General features: G+C 40.3%; 1 protein-coding gene across 2 annotated transcripts; it reads right to left on the bottom strand.

Moving 5' to 3' along the window:
• Positions 1 to 8,644: 8,644 nt before the first annotated feature.
• Positions 8,645 to 12,269, bottom strand: LOC109987646 (uncharacterized). 2 transcript variants are annotated; one of them, XM_020638799.3, is made up of 8 exons: positions 12,009 to 12,269; positions 11,412 to 11,614; positions 11,233 to 11,325; positions 11,036 to 11,131; positions 10,824 to 10,934; positions 10,255 to 10,324; positions 9,907 to 10,137; positions 8,645 to 9,663 (listed from the first exon to the last, which is right to left on the bottom strand). In XM_020638799.3, the coding sequence occupies exons 1-8, from the start codon at positions 12,022 to 12,024 to the stop codon at positions 8,804 to 8,806; spliced, it is 1,680 nt and encodes a 559-aa protein (XP_020494455.1). In that variant the 5' UTR covers positions 12,025 to 12,269; the 3' UTR covers positions 8,645 to 8,803. The 2 variants fall into 2 exon arrangements, with proteins under 2 accessions (XP_020494455.1, XP_020494453.1); XM_020638797.3 differs by having other exon boundaries at positions 10,255 to 10,372; positions 12,009 to 12,268.
• Positions 12,270 to 15,527: the final 3,258 nt, after the last annotated feature.

Here is a 15,527-nt window from a genome sequence, read left to right as displayed (position 1 = left end):
CCCCTCTGTTTATGTGTCCTGCATCTGGGTCCTAAATTCACTGGTCGTAACAGACTTTTAATGAAAAAAAAAAATCACTTATGAACATTACCATTGTGTCAAATATGATTAATACATGACACTTCAAAAACAACTCCCTGCACAGTAAAGATCTCGTCAGCACATGGTGTGTAAGTTAATATTAAAGTGCAACATCTGAAGTCAAGCTCACAAGGGGGTCATTCATTGTCAAACAGTCAAGTGTTGACAAAGTACCTTTTTATTCCATAGAGGAGAGTAAATCCTGTTCCTGATAAACCTACAGCTCCAGTAGCAGTAGGATGAAGAATCCATAGTCAGGTTGAGAACATTTTGTCCTTGAGTTCTGAGTTGCTCACACTTAGGTTACTACTTTATGCTCAAGTTTGTACATCAAGAAGAAAGTGTTCTACAAGTCTCTCTGTGTTTTCAGAGGAATAAAGCAAGATTCTTCAGAAGTAGAATCCCTTACATGGTGTTTTGAGGAACATTGTAATCTCCCTTATGTGTTTAGTTTTTTGAAGGCTTTGAATCATTCAAAGGTGGATAAGGGTGTTTTTTTGTCACAATACTGACTCAACAAGGTGTTATCCGTTAAACTAATTATGTGATCTACAAATCCAACAAACAATTTTTTTGAACCAGCCATGTGGGCTTTCCATAACAGGAGAGGTACGGGTGTCATTAACAACTTTTAGAATGAGTCAAACCATAAGGGTGAGCTCTGTGCTTCTCCTGCTTTAACAGGTAAAAGAAGGCTGGATGTTAACCTCCACACTCACACACTCTGAGACACTTTCCCGCTGAGTGAATGAGAGTTTAGTGCTGTCCCTCTATGGGATTGTCAAGTGCTTGAGGGCTCTGTTCCCAGCCCTTCATATTACGCTCTTTCTGTGTGTTCATAGCGAGCTTATAGACATGAAGGACGTGAACGTCTAACGCCCACTAAATGTAAACAAACGTTCATGTATTGAAGCATTAGCTATTCTGTGAAGTTCAAAATAAAAAATGGAATCAAAGCAAACATGGGCAAAGCAAACAGAAAACCTAAATCATTTTTAATTGAAAATATGAAGCCAAGATTTTAACTTTTGTGGTTATTTAAAGCATGATTGAAGAGTTGTTTTTTTGTTTTTCACTCTTTTATTCAAAAATTAATAATAACTATTTTTTTCTGACTTGAAAGTTAGCTAAATATATATAAAAAAAACTGTAGTGAAATAAATAATGTGGTATTCTGATTGAATGGTTATGCTTATAATATGAGTTCAATATTTACTGGAGAGATGTTTCCTCTTCTCTTGTCATTAAAGGGTTGGTGTCAGATAGTCACATCAAATTTACCTACGTTACAGTGGAAAGTAAAAACTTCCTTTTAAGAGGCAGAAATCTTGGGCAAATCCAGGCTCATGGCGAGCAGCCATCTACCGAACGTGCGCCAGGCTTGAAAATGGAAAAGGGTGAGATGGGATGTGCAAACTGACAGCAAACATGAGGCTTTTGGAGCAGTTTTCAGATGTCAAAGAAATGTACCACTCTTAAAGGGATACTTCACCCATCTGCATTAATCTTTGTATCATTAGAAACCTGATAGTATTTTTGAATGGTCGTGCATCCCGCCCTCATTTTCCCCTGAGACAGGAAATCTTTGTATTTTTCTAACCCCCAGTTAACATATACTCCGTGCGCGCCGCGGTCCGTCGCACTAAGTTGTTCTTAGCTGCCACTCTAGTCTATCATTGTAGTCTATGGTTCACACAGGGTGCGCTGCGGTCCGTCTCCGGCGCGTGTCACCGACGGCACTACGCTCTGCTTCGTTTCAAATATGCAGCGAGTCTATTTTCACCGGAGTACGCTTCAGGCACGCGTCAAGCAGGACAGAATATGACAGCCCGGACAGGAAGTCAGACAAGGAAATGCACAGAGCATCCGGTCAATTTCAAAATAAAACACAATATACGGACTCGCGATCGTATTTTCCATCACTTTATCAACATTATGTAAAAACAGGCACCGAATGAACAACAATGCATCCTCAGAAAGACAAAGCAACATGTTGTTTGCATGTTTTTCTCTTTATTCCCGCGGGATCTTGTAGTTCTCGTAGTGTCATGGGTACGCTCCGCTGCGCTGACGCCCCAGAAACAGATCCAGTGTGAATGGGCGCAAGCCTTCTGACGGAGCAAAACCATGGCGCTGACGGACCGCGGTGCGCACGGAGTAAGTGTGACTTGCGGGTGAGTCTGAAAAGGAGCTTCCAGTGAGACAAAATGACGATTTTTGCATCACTGGAAGCTGTGGTTAGCGGGGTGAAACTACAACGCTAGTTCCTCATATTTTCGACCACTGAAGCTACAGACCAATCACAGATCAGTGGGTGGGAACTAACTCCCAGAATCGAAACTTAACGTCCGCCATATTGCTTGGAAGCTGTGCTAACAGGCTCTATGGAGAAAGCTGATAAGAACGTGCAATGGAGAAAAAATTATGTTTCAGCTTCAAACTGATATGGATGAAGGGGATTCTAAAGGTCTTGTGCTCGAATCGGATGTTCGTGGCTATCTCTTTTTTTTTTTTACATGTATTTCTTGAGTTTTTTTTACATTTTACAAAAACATTTTTTTAATACATTTAACAAAGCATATAACAGTCAAACTATATAAAAAAAAGAAAAAGATAATTTGTGGCTATCTCTATAGCAGCGAGGCGGCAAGATCAATTCTGGAAGAAATCTCTGAATCAGTTGTGTAAACGGCCTTATGTGTTGAAGTAAATATGTCTGTAAACCTGACCTTAGTGGGAGTGGCCTGCGGTGCATTCTGGGATTTGGTTTCTTTCATCAACATGAGCCAAAAAGACACTTTCTGCCTTTTCTCGGTCAAGAAGGCACCAACTTCAAAATGTATTTCACATTTCTACATAAATGACCCAATGTCAATACAGATTCATGTTTCAACGGGTGAAGTATCCCTTTAATGATAGGATGTTGCAGTCAAATAACCAAGCAGGTCAACTCAATGTCTAATAGGTGACTGTTCTGAAGCCAACGATCTTCTCCTTGTCTCTGTATTCACATTGCAATTTTTGTCCTGAAATACTTTGATTACCTATTAATTCATCAATATCTAAAAGAGCCTTCACCCAATGCTCATTTCTGTCAATGAAAGGCTTTGTAAAGGTAGTAGTAACTCATTATTGGTAGTTGTACCATGCAGACGTACCATCAGCAATAGTTGAAAGTATGATAAAAGTGACAATTTAAATGCCATCCTGTCTTTGACTAATAATTTGACTACCCATACGGCTCTTAGTACTCGTAATAGTGCTAACAATCATAATTTTCTCCACCATGAAAGCCTCGTGTCAGGCAGGTCTATGCTTTTAGCTCCATCTCGTCTGTCTGTTATCACCGCTCATCAGCAAGGGAGGGGGGGTGGGGGGGTGGTTGAAGGAGGGAGGCTGCTCATCTGAGGCAAAGAGAGCCAAAAGGAGGTGGAGCAGCTTCCTTATCAAAGACCCGGGTGCTGAGCCGCGGTTAAAAATAGAAACTGAGGGAGATTGGCATCGATTTCTGCAGGCGTTGACGGCCCGATTGACAGCAAGCAGCGCAGCGTCTGGCTGTTGAGCCATCGAGGGAATCCGCCACGCTGCCTATGATGAGATGAGATGGGGAGATAACTTCTGACAAGCCCTCCACCCGCCACCCATCTCTAATCACCTCATTGCACGCACACGCACACACACACATAAACACCCACAGAGAAAAAGTAATTACCACATGCACGCACGTGCACAAACACACACACACACACACACACACACACACACACACACACTCACACGTACACACATTTTCTGTCCCCTGAGCAAGTAATGGGACTTTGGCTGGCTGAGCATCCACCTGTCCGGTGTCTCCTGCCAAGTCAAAGCTCATGTGCTCACACACATACAAAATACCTCTGGATGTCCCTCCACAGCCACCATCCAGTGTCTGTGAGGGTTAAATTATCCTCCATCAGTAAATAGTGCCTAATATCCATGAGACATCCCAGACCAGGAGTGTCAGTGACCTTTGTTTTACGGCTGTAAATGAACTCCACTGAGTGATTATTACACTGTCTGCTTTACTGCACCGGGTCTTCATTATCTTCCCTGAGTTTAAGCAGTCAAGCTGATATCAATCTTTCTGGGCTGCCTGCATAAAACCAAGGTGTGTTAATGTAACCGGTGGATTTCTGCGCTGTGTTTTTGTTTACAATTGCCAGGTAATATTTGTGTACTGTGAAATATGCACTAACATATTTGACCCTGTTACATTTACACCAATAGAGGTTCAAGTAAAACATGGGAAATGTACAAATATTTGCTCTCTTGCTTTAGTCAAATGGAAAAAATGGACACCACTTCTTTGCAACTCTATGGATATCACATTGTATCTTTGCGTTAGCTTGGAACCTTCGAGGCATAAAAACAAGGAACAAGCCTTGCAGTATGCTATCGCTAAAGCTAAAATGTGGTAGGCCTATCGTATGTTGTATAGTATATATAGTATACTGTATTTAGTACTTTGATGTAGGCTATCAGGGAATGTCTTACGTGGTAATATACAGTAGATAGCTACAAGTCCTGAAACTGTTTCAAATATGTTGCTTGAAACCGTAGCCAGTTAGCTTAAAAAAAATAAAGAGATGGCTAACTTCTTAAATGTCTTACCAGTTACATATCACATGTTTGTTTATTTAAATACAAGAATCTAAACTGTGAAAAACCTCTATCATTTACATACTTCTCTTTGGAGCCAGAGCCAGGCCAGCTGCCCTCTGTTTAGTCTTTGTGCCAGACTAAGCTAAATGGCTTCTAGCATCAGCCTCAAAATGTACAAATTATTTACATCTTAATCTGTGGCTCAGTGATAGAGCTGCTCGTCTCTCAAGCAACAAGTCAGAAGTTCGAACCTCCGCTCCTGCATCTACATGTCCAATGTGTCTACATGTCCCTGGTCTACATGTCCAATGTGTCTACATGTCCAACGAGTCTACATGTCCAATGAGTCTACATGTCCAATGTGTCTACATGTCCAACGTGTCTACATGTCCAACGAGTCTACATGTCCAATGTGTCTACATGTCCCTGGTCTACATGTCCAATGTGTCTACATGTCCAATGTGTCTACATGTCCAACGTGTCTACATGTCCAATGTGTCTACATGTCCCTGGTCTACATGTCCAATGTGTCTACATGTCCAGGTTGCTCCCACTGCTTCATCATGGATGTGTGAATGTGTATGAATGGGATTACTTAACTGACACAAGGACTCTTTAGATAACATCTGCCATTGTGTGTGAATGGGTAGGTATGACCTGCGGTGTAAAAGTTCTTTGACTAGTGCTATACAAGCTCAAGTCCATTTACCAATAACTCATCTTCATATCTAACTATAAGCAAGACAGCTTAGTTATTTCCCAATATGACAAACTTGTAAAAGGCGTTATAGTCGTCAGAGCCAGAAATTACAAACGAGATAATATCATCAACCTTCAAGGAAATTCTTAGCAAAATAGGAGCCTGTGTGATCAAGAATTGGTTATCTTAACAAATAAGTGGCCTGAATGTGATTCATTTTGTTATAAACCCACCATGTGTGAGCTTAAACCTACAATATTTCCAGAAAAAAATCAAGTTGATAGCCTACTGCTCCACTAAGAGTTTAAGTTTAAGCTCAAAAACATTTCAGAATAATTTAAATATCCAAATGTGTATTTTTATTCCACTGGTTTAAAAAAAAAAGAGAATACAAAAAGGAAAAAAAACGAATAAATTAAAGGACTAGATCCCTTACTATTAAAGTACATTTCAGTTTTGGTTTTACATTTAAACTTGGAGGTCTTTTCATTTGAGACTTCATAGAAAGGTCTTAAATAAACATGAAAACTACAAAATTCATTATGAAAGAAATACAGATCAATGCCAGGAACAAACACAAATAATCCTCTCACACACACTATCTGTGCAATGTCTGTGGATCTTAAATCACCCAATAAAGCCCAAACACTCATCATTAAAAGCCAAAGTTTGACTTCCACTCATAATTAGGTGATTTGCAGCAATCTGCCACAAGAACTCTGTCAATCTGTCATGGTGATCCTCCTCCTGTTAAAGCGCTTCAGAGACGATTACTCTGGGCTCCTCCTAATTAGAAACTCATTGAAAATGATGAGTGCCTGGTATGAATTATTGAGCTGTGTTTCCTGAGAGGGATGCCATTGGGGCTATTTAAGCAAGTGAATTTCTTTTAGGCCGCTTTTATAGATGTGGTTGATCATTTTCGGCTGAAATATGGCAAGGTGTGTGTCTCCCTCTGGTGGTGGGGAGGAGACATTGCACCTTAAGATGTGGACTAGAGGAGAGAAAGAAGAAGTTGTCAAGTTTTGTGACTGGAAAAAACACTAAAAACGAATGGAAATATCAGGCATGGATGTGTACACAACAGTTTGCTACAGTTTCCTTATCTCCAAATTACCACGTTTTCTAAGGAAGAAATTAATATGCATGAATCTATTATGTCTTTTGACATTAAGGACTGACGTTTATCTCCTGAATATTTTCGGTATTTCTGAGTGAAATGTGGTGCTGCTTCAGTTGTTGGCTGCTTCAGTGAGTAAACTTTGGTGTTGTTTGGAAGGGGGTGTCATTTCAGGGGCTTTTTGTAATTCCTCTGATCCAGATGTTCTTTACTTGTGCCATGGAGCTTTTGGAGCATCTGTGCTATATGAAGGCGGCTTCACCACATGTTTCTGCAAGGGAGCAAGGGATTGGCAGAGAGATTCCATTGAATTTTAAAACTAGGAAGTATGATGCTCTAGTTGACCGGAGACATCGACTTACAACACATGTTGAGAAAGTAGACAGTAGTACAGAGTCTGGGGTGAAGTTCAGCTTATCTGTCTATGACCTTGGTCTCCTTGGAGAAGGGGCCAGATCAGTGTTATCAGGAGAGCTGTAGTGTCAGTCTGCATTGGGAAACAGAGAAATGGTTGTTTGCTTTAGGAGGAACAGGCTGTGACCGTCTGCTCTTTGATGAGACCCTGTCCTGAAAGTTACACATACTGTAAGATAGAAATACTGTTTCATTTAACCAGAGTATCAAGGAAGGAAAATTAAAAACAAAGGCAAGCATAGTCACTCAAACACACCAACGTTTATACCAACAAAGACTCTAAAAAGAGGTTCAGGCAGTATGTTATATCAGTATATATGTGTGTTTGTGATGTGATCATGTTAAACTGCGACACATCGTATTTTAAATTTAATATTTCCCACTCCTCTGTGGCAGAGAAAGTGATGGTAGAGTTTTATTAGAGCTGTCGTCAGCTCCTCCATCATCCTCTCAGCTGTCATACACAGCATCCTTTGTTCTTTATCGCCTCACTGTGACTGCTCAGTGCTGTATCTGTTCTCATCCATCATTTTATCAGTTTCATCTTCACCTGCAAAAGTGAGATTTGTTTACAGGCGAGTGGACAGGATCGTGTCTGACATGAAGGATTGACTGTCAGAGCATGATATGGAACACATTTTCCTATGTTTTGGTGACTAGGCTTATGGTTAATGTCATGGTTTTCATAAAATACAATGCCTTTTTATGTTACATTTGTATATAGTATCCATAGTATCCAGGATGTCCAGGAGATAAGGCCTTTTAAAGAGTTTTCTTTTTTCATAAAATAATTGTTCAGAACAAAAATCTCGGTGTGCAATCACATCTCCATAGTAACAGATTAATAGTTATAATTTTTCAGAGATGCAGCAAAGCTTAAAGTTGCCATTTAGAAGGTATTTTCCCCTTATTCATTTTCAAACATGTATTTCACTAATATTTGATATGGTATTTGAACCATTTAATATCATAATTGTAAAAAAAATTTAATGTATAGATTGTCACAATACTCCCAGAGTATAGTATTAAAAAACAAGTGCCTTTTGAAAACTATATTAGCTCAAGAATGATCATTTCATTGGACATGGTGTGAAGCCCAAATGAAAATTGGTTGATTTTAAGCATTTATATTGATATATTTAAAGTTTAAACTTAGGTCAGGCCTTTACACAAGAAGGTACGGACTCAAAATATAAGTGAAGGGTTGGTGGAATTTCTGTAGTTATTTAGATTATAATGTACAGATGTCATTAGGTTTATTCACTGTTCTCTAATGTCAGTCAGACCTGACAGAGTTCATTTGTTATTAGAACACCAAGGACAGCTTAGAGAGTGTCAACTGTTCTTCCTGATATCTGCAAGGATGTTTGGTAGACTTATTGTGTGCTCCAGTGTTATTGACGTCACAGTTTAGTCTAGGTGGGTCAATGTGACCCTGATAATGATAATGTCTTTCAGGATATATGCGATGTATTTCAAAAAGTTCTGCAGATGTGATTGAGCAAGACACGAGTACAGAAGTGTGATGTGGAATCATGTCTCCACATGAGTATTCATCTGATGTATAAACTTTCATCAAAGTAAGCCACCTGAGTCAACTGAGTCTTATTGTGTGGAGTCAAGTCTTAAGTCATTTCCTCATTCAGTGACAGTGCAGGACTATGTAAGTGAGACAAATAACACTGAAATCAGACTGATTATGATTTTATTGAGTACAAATATGCAATGTCAGGTACAAACTCTGGAGAGTAAGTGATGTTAGAACTAGTAGCTAGTTCTACAATATGACTTTCAAACATCATCACAGCCACATATTAGCAGCACAAACAAGACCCATACTGATATGATCACTCTGTAGGTGCGTTGACATTTTTTGTTGTTTTGTGACTCTTCACGTGTTTCCTTAAGTTGCTTGCTAAGTTAAATCTTTTGTCACAAATAACACATTTATATGGTTTCTCTCCCGTGTGAATTAACAGATGTCTCCTCAGTCCAGAATCGTGTCGGAAACTCTTGCCACACTGGGGGCAGGAATGTGGACGCTCCCCTGTGTGGATGGTTTGATGATTTTTGAGTTTCTGGAATGTTATGTAGCCTTCTCCACACTCCTTGCAGCGATACGGCCTCTCACCTGTGTGCAGCCGAGTGTGGACCCGCAGAGCCCCCTTGAATGTAAACGTTTTCCCACAGTGACTGCACAGGTACAGCCTCTCTCCTTTGTGCAGTCTGATGTGCTGCGTCAGGCCATACTTCTGGTCAAATTTCTTGTCACAGAACTTGCATGCATACGGACGTTCCCCGGTGTGAAGTCGCATGTGCGTTTTCAGCACTTTTGGACACGAGAGCCGTTTGCCACATTGGGAACAAACGTACGGCTTCTCGTTGGAGTGAGCGTCCAGGTGTGTGTCTAGACGACTCTTAGTCTGAAAAGTCATGTCGCATTTATCACAGCGAAACACCTGAGACGGGTGTGCAACTTTTAAATGACGTCTCGCAACTTTTGGTCGATGAAACGTTTTGTAACATACAGGACAGGTGAGGTCTGCGATGTCCTTTAAAGTGGAAGCTAAGTTTAGCTTAAATCCTCCAGTGCTGCCGCTCTCCTGGACTCCTGCAGTGTTTGCTGAGAGATCTTCTGAGTTCTGTGTCTTGTAAGACACTGGATGGGAACTTCTGATGCTTTGAGGGAGCAGGCTGTTGGCATTATCTGCAGGTACAAACATTAGTCTCTATTAGTATGTATCCTTCAGCAGTTACTAATACAAGTATTTAGCGGTTTAGCTAGTCTAAAGGTCATTTTTACAGAATTCTTAAAATGCACATAGTGCTCCAGCACTTCAATTTATGAGAAGGCAAATACAAATTAATATTTTTTATCCCAGGATGGCTTCAACTTCTAGCTACAACTGCCCAAAAGTCATTACTTATCTCCTAAATGAAGGATGCTCACCATCATCACCCTCTTCAGAACATGGAGAGTTAGTAAGCGGTGACAGCCCTCTGCCCTGCCACTGAGAGTTTGAAGGCTCTAGTTCAACTGAACTGTCATCAGTCTCTTCATTAGTCTCTTCATCGGTGCTGTCTCCACCTGTTTCATCTGGTACACCTTCAATGTGACCTTCTGATGTCTGTTTAGATGCCAGTGTGGACAGGATAGTGTCTGACATGAAGGAGAATTCACCTGAAGCAGAAAACATTTAGTGTTCCTGATCAGTACGGTGCAGTGACTGTAAACCTTTAAAGTCTATATTCATCAGTTTTTTTGTGTTAAAAATGCAAAATGTAAACAGGCCTTTACTTTTCGTCAACTTTTTTCGCTGCTTCTGATGCTGCAGGATCTTCTTCAGATCATCTTGGTCACAGAAAAACTGCTCAAACCGGGAGTCAAAGGAGGACAGGTCAATAAAGGAGGACACCTATAAACAATGGACGAGAGTATTGTTAAATGTTACGTTTCTGTTGTCAGAGTTGTCTCTGGTGTTTAGCTTTAACCTTGAAGATGACTCTTGACAGTGTTGGATTTTATATTAATAATCTGTGGGCTTAACAGTTGCTTAACTGATGTACAATTGCTAGCCTGCCACATTTTTAACAACCAAAACTAAAGAAATGACTTGTACAATGACTTTCTCTCTCTCCCACTGGTCCTGATTTGACAATATATGTAGTCAGTACTGCCGGTGCAGCAGAGACTTACTGTCTTCACATAAGAGTGATACACCAAATCATACTTCATTTACTGTTTTACCACTTCAACTTTAAGTTAATTGGAAGCACATATTGCAGAGGAAATCATTTGTATGTAGTAGAAGGGCTGTAATCTATTGCTCATCTTAAGGGGAATAGTCATGCATTGATACTGCCTACCTTTGAAAAACTTGGTACTGGGAGGAATTCTTCCAGCCGGTAGAGGAACTCCCACACAAGGATCTGCAACACTGTGTCAAACCGGGCTCCATACAGCTCTGGAAACACCTCCTTGGAAAGGAAAAATAGTAAAAATACACGGTAGTCAAACTTATCTTGTAGAGAAAGGTATTGTTTGAACAAGCTATGGGTATTCATGAAGCAGAACTCACTTTAATAAATGTATCCTTTTCATATTTATCCTTGAGTAATGTCTGAACCTGCTTCACAAATGCAGACTTTGATATCTTGACCTGTCGATCTTGACCCTGCGATAAAGTCCAGAAGAAGTTTAGTTTAATGTCTGCATCATTAGTATTAGATTCATTTTTCATATATGTCTAATATGATTATGATTAATAGTCCTTACTTTTTGATTGCAGCTCTTTTGGAAAAGGTTGAGGTGTTCCTCAACAGCTTTACAGTCAACTGGATCTGCCTTTGTTAATAACTCCACAATGATCTGAAAATCACAACATATTCATTAATGTGTCATGTTTTTCCTTTGTCTTTTCTTCATGGATCAACTTTTAGTCAACATTTACTCACCCTCGCTCTCAGTCCCAGGATGAGCTGAATCCTTTGCTTGTCGCTCAGAAGATCTGGGACAATCTCTGTCACCAATGTAATGTAATCAGCCAGTTTGTCATACTTGTCTACATTTCGCTCTAGCGCCACTTGCCACAAACAGGCTGACATCAACCTCAGTGGAGGAATCAGGAGGTGGAGAGAGGACAGAGGGAGGTGAGGATCTAACAGAGGATCCAGACAGAGAGAAGTCAATCATTACATAACCCTCTCAATAGCAGCTTTGACATCTAAATTCCATCATTTAGGACATTTTAAGTTTTCACTATTTGTCTGTAAGGTAATAAGCATTCATTTTTGTAAAATATAAACTTGAATCCGAAATTCATTTCCATCCAGATCTTTGTTAGTGTCTTTGTTTTCTGACTTTACAACATCTAGGTACCATTAAGTTAAAGTACAGTAGACTTTCTTTCGTGTACAATAGCTTGTCACGTATCTAGACACGTCCTACCAGCCAACCGAGCCAGTGGAGGATGGACATAACAGCAATTTGCTCATTTGTTTTAGCTACCATGCAAAGATTATGAGTATGAGCATGTACAATTTAATACTGACCTCGATATCTGGCCATGTTAGCAGCGCGTCAGTTAGCCTTGATTTGCTAGCTTTAGATGTTCAGCAGAGTCAAAGTTAAGTCACAATACAATCGTTAATAATAGTTGAATTTCACACGACTACTAGTTTATTAATTCCATTATGAATGCAATATTTGAGTGAGGTGTAGACTAGCAGGTTAACGCTTTTAATCGGACTCTCTTTCAACAGCATCAACAACATTGAAGCTTCCGGTCTTCTTCTTCTTCTGTGGTTGCTGTTATCAGATCGTTTACCACAGAAGTGCACACCCTGACTAGCTTACTTATTTTTAATCAAAAACGTCTTTCACTCATTAACATCCCATTTAAAATATGGCGGTGAAATGAATGAATGACAAATTTGAGCAAGTTAATTAATAATTAACCGTCACATACAACAGGGATGAAACGGTCGGGAAACCGAGGAAACTCATTCATGACTGTTTTTGTATCGTGTAATGCTTATTCTTACATTTTATTGTGAAATTTAAAAAAACAGTTTTTGATAGCCTACGAATTTGATACTTTCTCCTTAAATACATTCCTCACGGGGTGCTACTGTGGTAGAAAGTAGAAGTAGAAATCATATATTTTCCACAGGTGTAAGTCCGTCCACATTATCTGACTCACCACCAAAGGAAGGTTGTTTTGAAAATAATTAATCTACAACTTAACAGTTCTGGCAGGCCGTCAACCAACGATCTTGAGGAGCTCCTGAGAGCTCAAGAGCTCTCAGGAGCCTATAGCAGCATAACTAAGAGCTGGTCTACACCAGCACCGGCCCTAACTATAAGATTTATCAAAAAGGAAAGTTTTAAGTCTATTCTTAAAAATACAGACTGTGTCTGCCTCCCAGACCCCGGCTGGAAGGCGGTTCCAGAGGAGAGGAGCTCGATAACTGAAGGCTTTACCCCCCATAGTACACTTAGAGACTGTAGGTGCCTGGCCATTTAGAGCTTTGTAAGTGAGAAGAAGGATCTTGAATTCTATTCTAGACTGTATAGGGAGCCAATGCAGAGAAGCCAAGACAAGAGTAATGTGGTCCCTTTTGCTAGTTCTGGTCAGTACACGAGCTGCAGCGTTCTGGACTAGTTGAAGAGTCTTTAGAGACTTGCCAGAGCACCCTGACAAAAGAGAGTTACAATAATCCAATCTGGAGGTAAGAAATGCATGAACTAGTTTTTCTGCATCATTTTGCGACAGGATATTCCTGATCTTGGATATATTACGAAGGTGAAAATAGGCTGTTCTTGAAACTTGCCTGATGTGAGAGCTAAAAGACATATCTTGATCAAATAGAACTCCTAGATTCCTAACAGTGGTGCTAGATGCCAGGCTGATGTCACTAAGGACAGTCAAATCACTAGAAAAAGTCTCTCTGAGGTTCTTAGGGCCTAGCACAATAACTTCAGTCTTGTCTGAGTTAAGTAGCAAAAAAATTGTGGTCATCCAGGTCCTAACGTCCTTAAGGCACGTTTCTAGCTGACATAACTGACTGGTGCCATCGGGCTTCATTGATACATAAAGCTGAGTATCATCTGCATAACAATGAAACTGTATGGAGTGTTTCCTCATAATATTTCCCAGAGGAAGCATATATAATGTAAAGAGAATTGGTCCAAGCACTGAACCTTGTGGGACTCCATGGCAAACGTTAGTGTGCATAGAGGACTCATCATTAACATGTACAAACTGAGATCGGTCTGATAGGTAGGATTCAAACCAACTTAAAGCAGTCCCTGTAATTCCAAGCAAATGCTCCAGTCTGTACAACAGGATCCGATGGTCATTGGTGACAAAAGCAGCACTAAGATCTAACAAGACGAGCACAGAGAGAAGTCCCCTGTCTGAAGCTTGAAGTAGATCGTTTGTAACTTTAGCTAGTGCAGTCTCAGTGCTATGGTGGACTCTAAATCCTGACTGAAACTCCTCAAATAAACTGTTGTCATGGAGAAAGTCACACAGCTTATTAGCTACCACCTTCTCCAGGATCTTCGAGATAAAAGGAAGGTTGGACATAGGCCTATAGTTAGCTAGAGTTTCTGAATCTAGAGTAGGCTTTTTAAGTGGAGGTTTGATTACCGCTACTTTAAATGCCTGTGGTACATAGCCTGCCAGTAAAGACGAATTGATCATATCTAATATAGAGTTGCTGACTAGGGGAAAGACTTCCTTAAACAGCTTGGTTGGGATTGGGTCCAAAAGACAGGTTGACGGTTTCGACACATAAAAAATGGAATAAAGCTCTGGAAGGTCGATTGGAGAAAAACAGTTAAGACTAATATCTGGTCCTGGAGCTGTCTCTGCCGTATCAGACGTATCCGCACCAGGTAAGGGCAGGAGATTACCAATTTTGTCTCTGATGTCTAGAATTTTGTTGTTGAAAAATCTCAGTAAATCATTACTGCTGAGGGCTAAAGGAATACAAGGCTCAATGGAGCCATGACTCCCTGTCAGCCTGGCTACAGTGCTGAAAAGGTATCTAGGATTGCCTTTGTTTTCCTCGATTAGAGAGGAGTAGTAGGCAGCTCGAGCGTGACGTAGAGCATTCATATATCTTCTATGACTATCCTGCCAGAATAAACGAGATTCTACCGTTTTGGTCGAGCGCCATATTCTTTCAAAATTCCGCGACGGTTGTTTTGGAGTACGGGTTTCTGAGTTGAACCATGGAGCCACTCTCCGCCGCTTGACAACCCTCCGTTCCAGGGGAGCAATCGAATCAAGAGTAACTCTCAGCGAATCCACTGCACTATCAACAAACTGATCCAGCTGAGAGGGACTAAAGCTGTCATAAGAGTTTCCAACTGGGTTGAAACACGGTACTGAATCAAAAGCAACTGAAATAGCTTCCTTAAATCTAGCCACAGCACTATCAGACAAACTTCTAGAGAGCACACCTCTTCCAAGCAGAGATAATTCTGGTAGGACAAAGTCGAATGTAATAAGGAAATGGTCTGATAGAAGAGGATTTTCTAGGAAAACTGTAAGGTTATGGATTTCAATGCCATAAGCTAAAACAAGATCCAGGGTGTGGTTGAAACGATGAGTAGGTTCGTTTACAACCTGGGTGAAACCAATAGAGTCTAATAGTGACATGAAAGCTGTGCTAAGGCTATCATTATCAACATCCACATGGATATTGAAGTCACCTACAACAATTATTCTATCACTGCTAAGGACTAAATCTGATAAAAAATTCTGCAAATTCAGATAGAAACTCAGAATATGGGCCAGGAGGGCAGTAAACTACAACAACTAGAACTGGCTGAAAGGTTCTTGAGACTGGATGTGAAAGACTAAGAACAAGGCTTTCAAAAGAAGAAAAATTCAGCTTTGGTCGAGGGTTAACTAGAAGACCAGAATTAAAAATAGCTGCTACTCCACCACCTCGTCCGGTGTCTCGAGGTATATGAGTACAAAAATTACTGGGAGGAGTGAATTCATTCAAACTAACATATTCATCTCGACACAGCCAGGTTTCAGTCAAAAAAAGTAA

The sequence above is a fragment of the Labrus bergylta genome, chromosome 23, assembly GCF_963930695.1.
Source record: "Labrus bergylta chromosome 23, fLabBer1.1, whole genome shotgun sequence".
In the NCBI taxonomy this organism is placed as follows: domain Eukaryota; kingdom Metazoa; phylum Chordata; class Actinopteri; order Labriformes; family Labridae; genus Labrus; species Labrus bergylta.
Note: the sequence above shows the minus strand (reverse complement) of the source record. Positions and strands in the feature narration are given on the sequence as shown.

Bases quoted from the DNA above. Each gene is read 5' to 3' on its own strand.
- LOC109987646 (XM_020638797.3), bottom strand. The intron at 10,373-10,823 runs GTAGGCAGTATC...CATTGTTTATAG, and splicing joins CAGTACCAAGTTTTTCAAAG to GTGTCCTCCTTTATTGACCT. The intron at 9,664-9,906 runs GTGAGCATCCTT...TTGTACCTGCAG, and splicing joins TTCTGAAGAGGGTGATGATG to ATAATGCCAACAGCCTGCTC.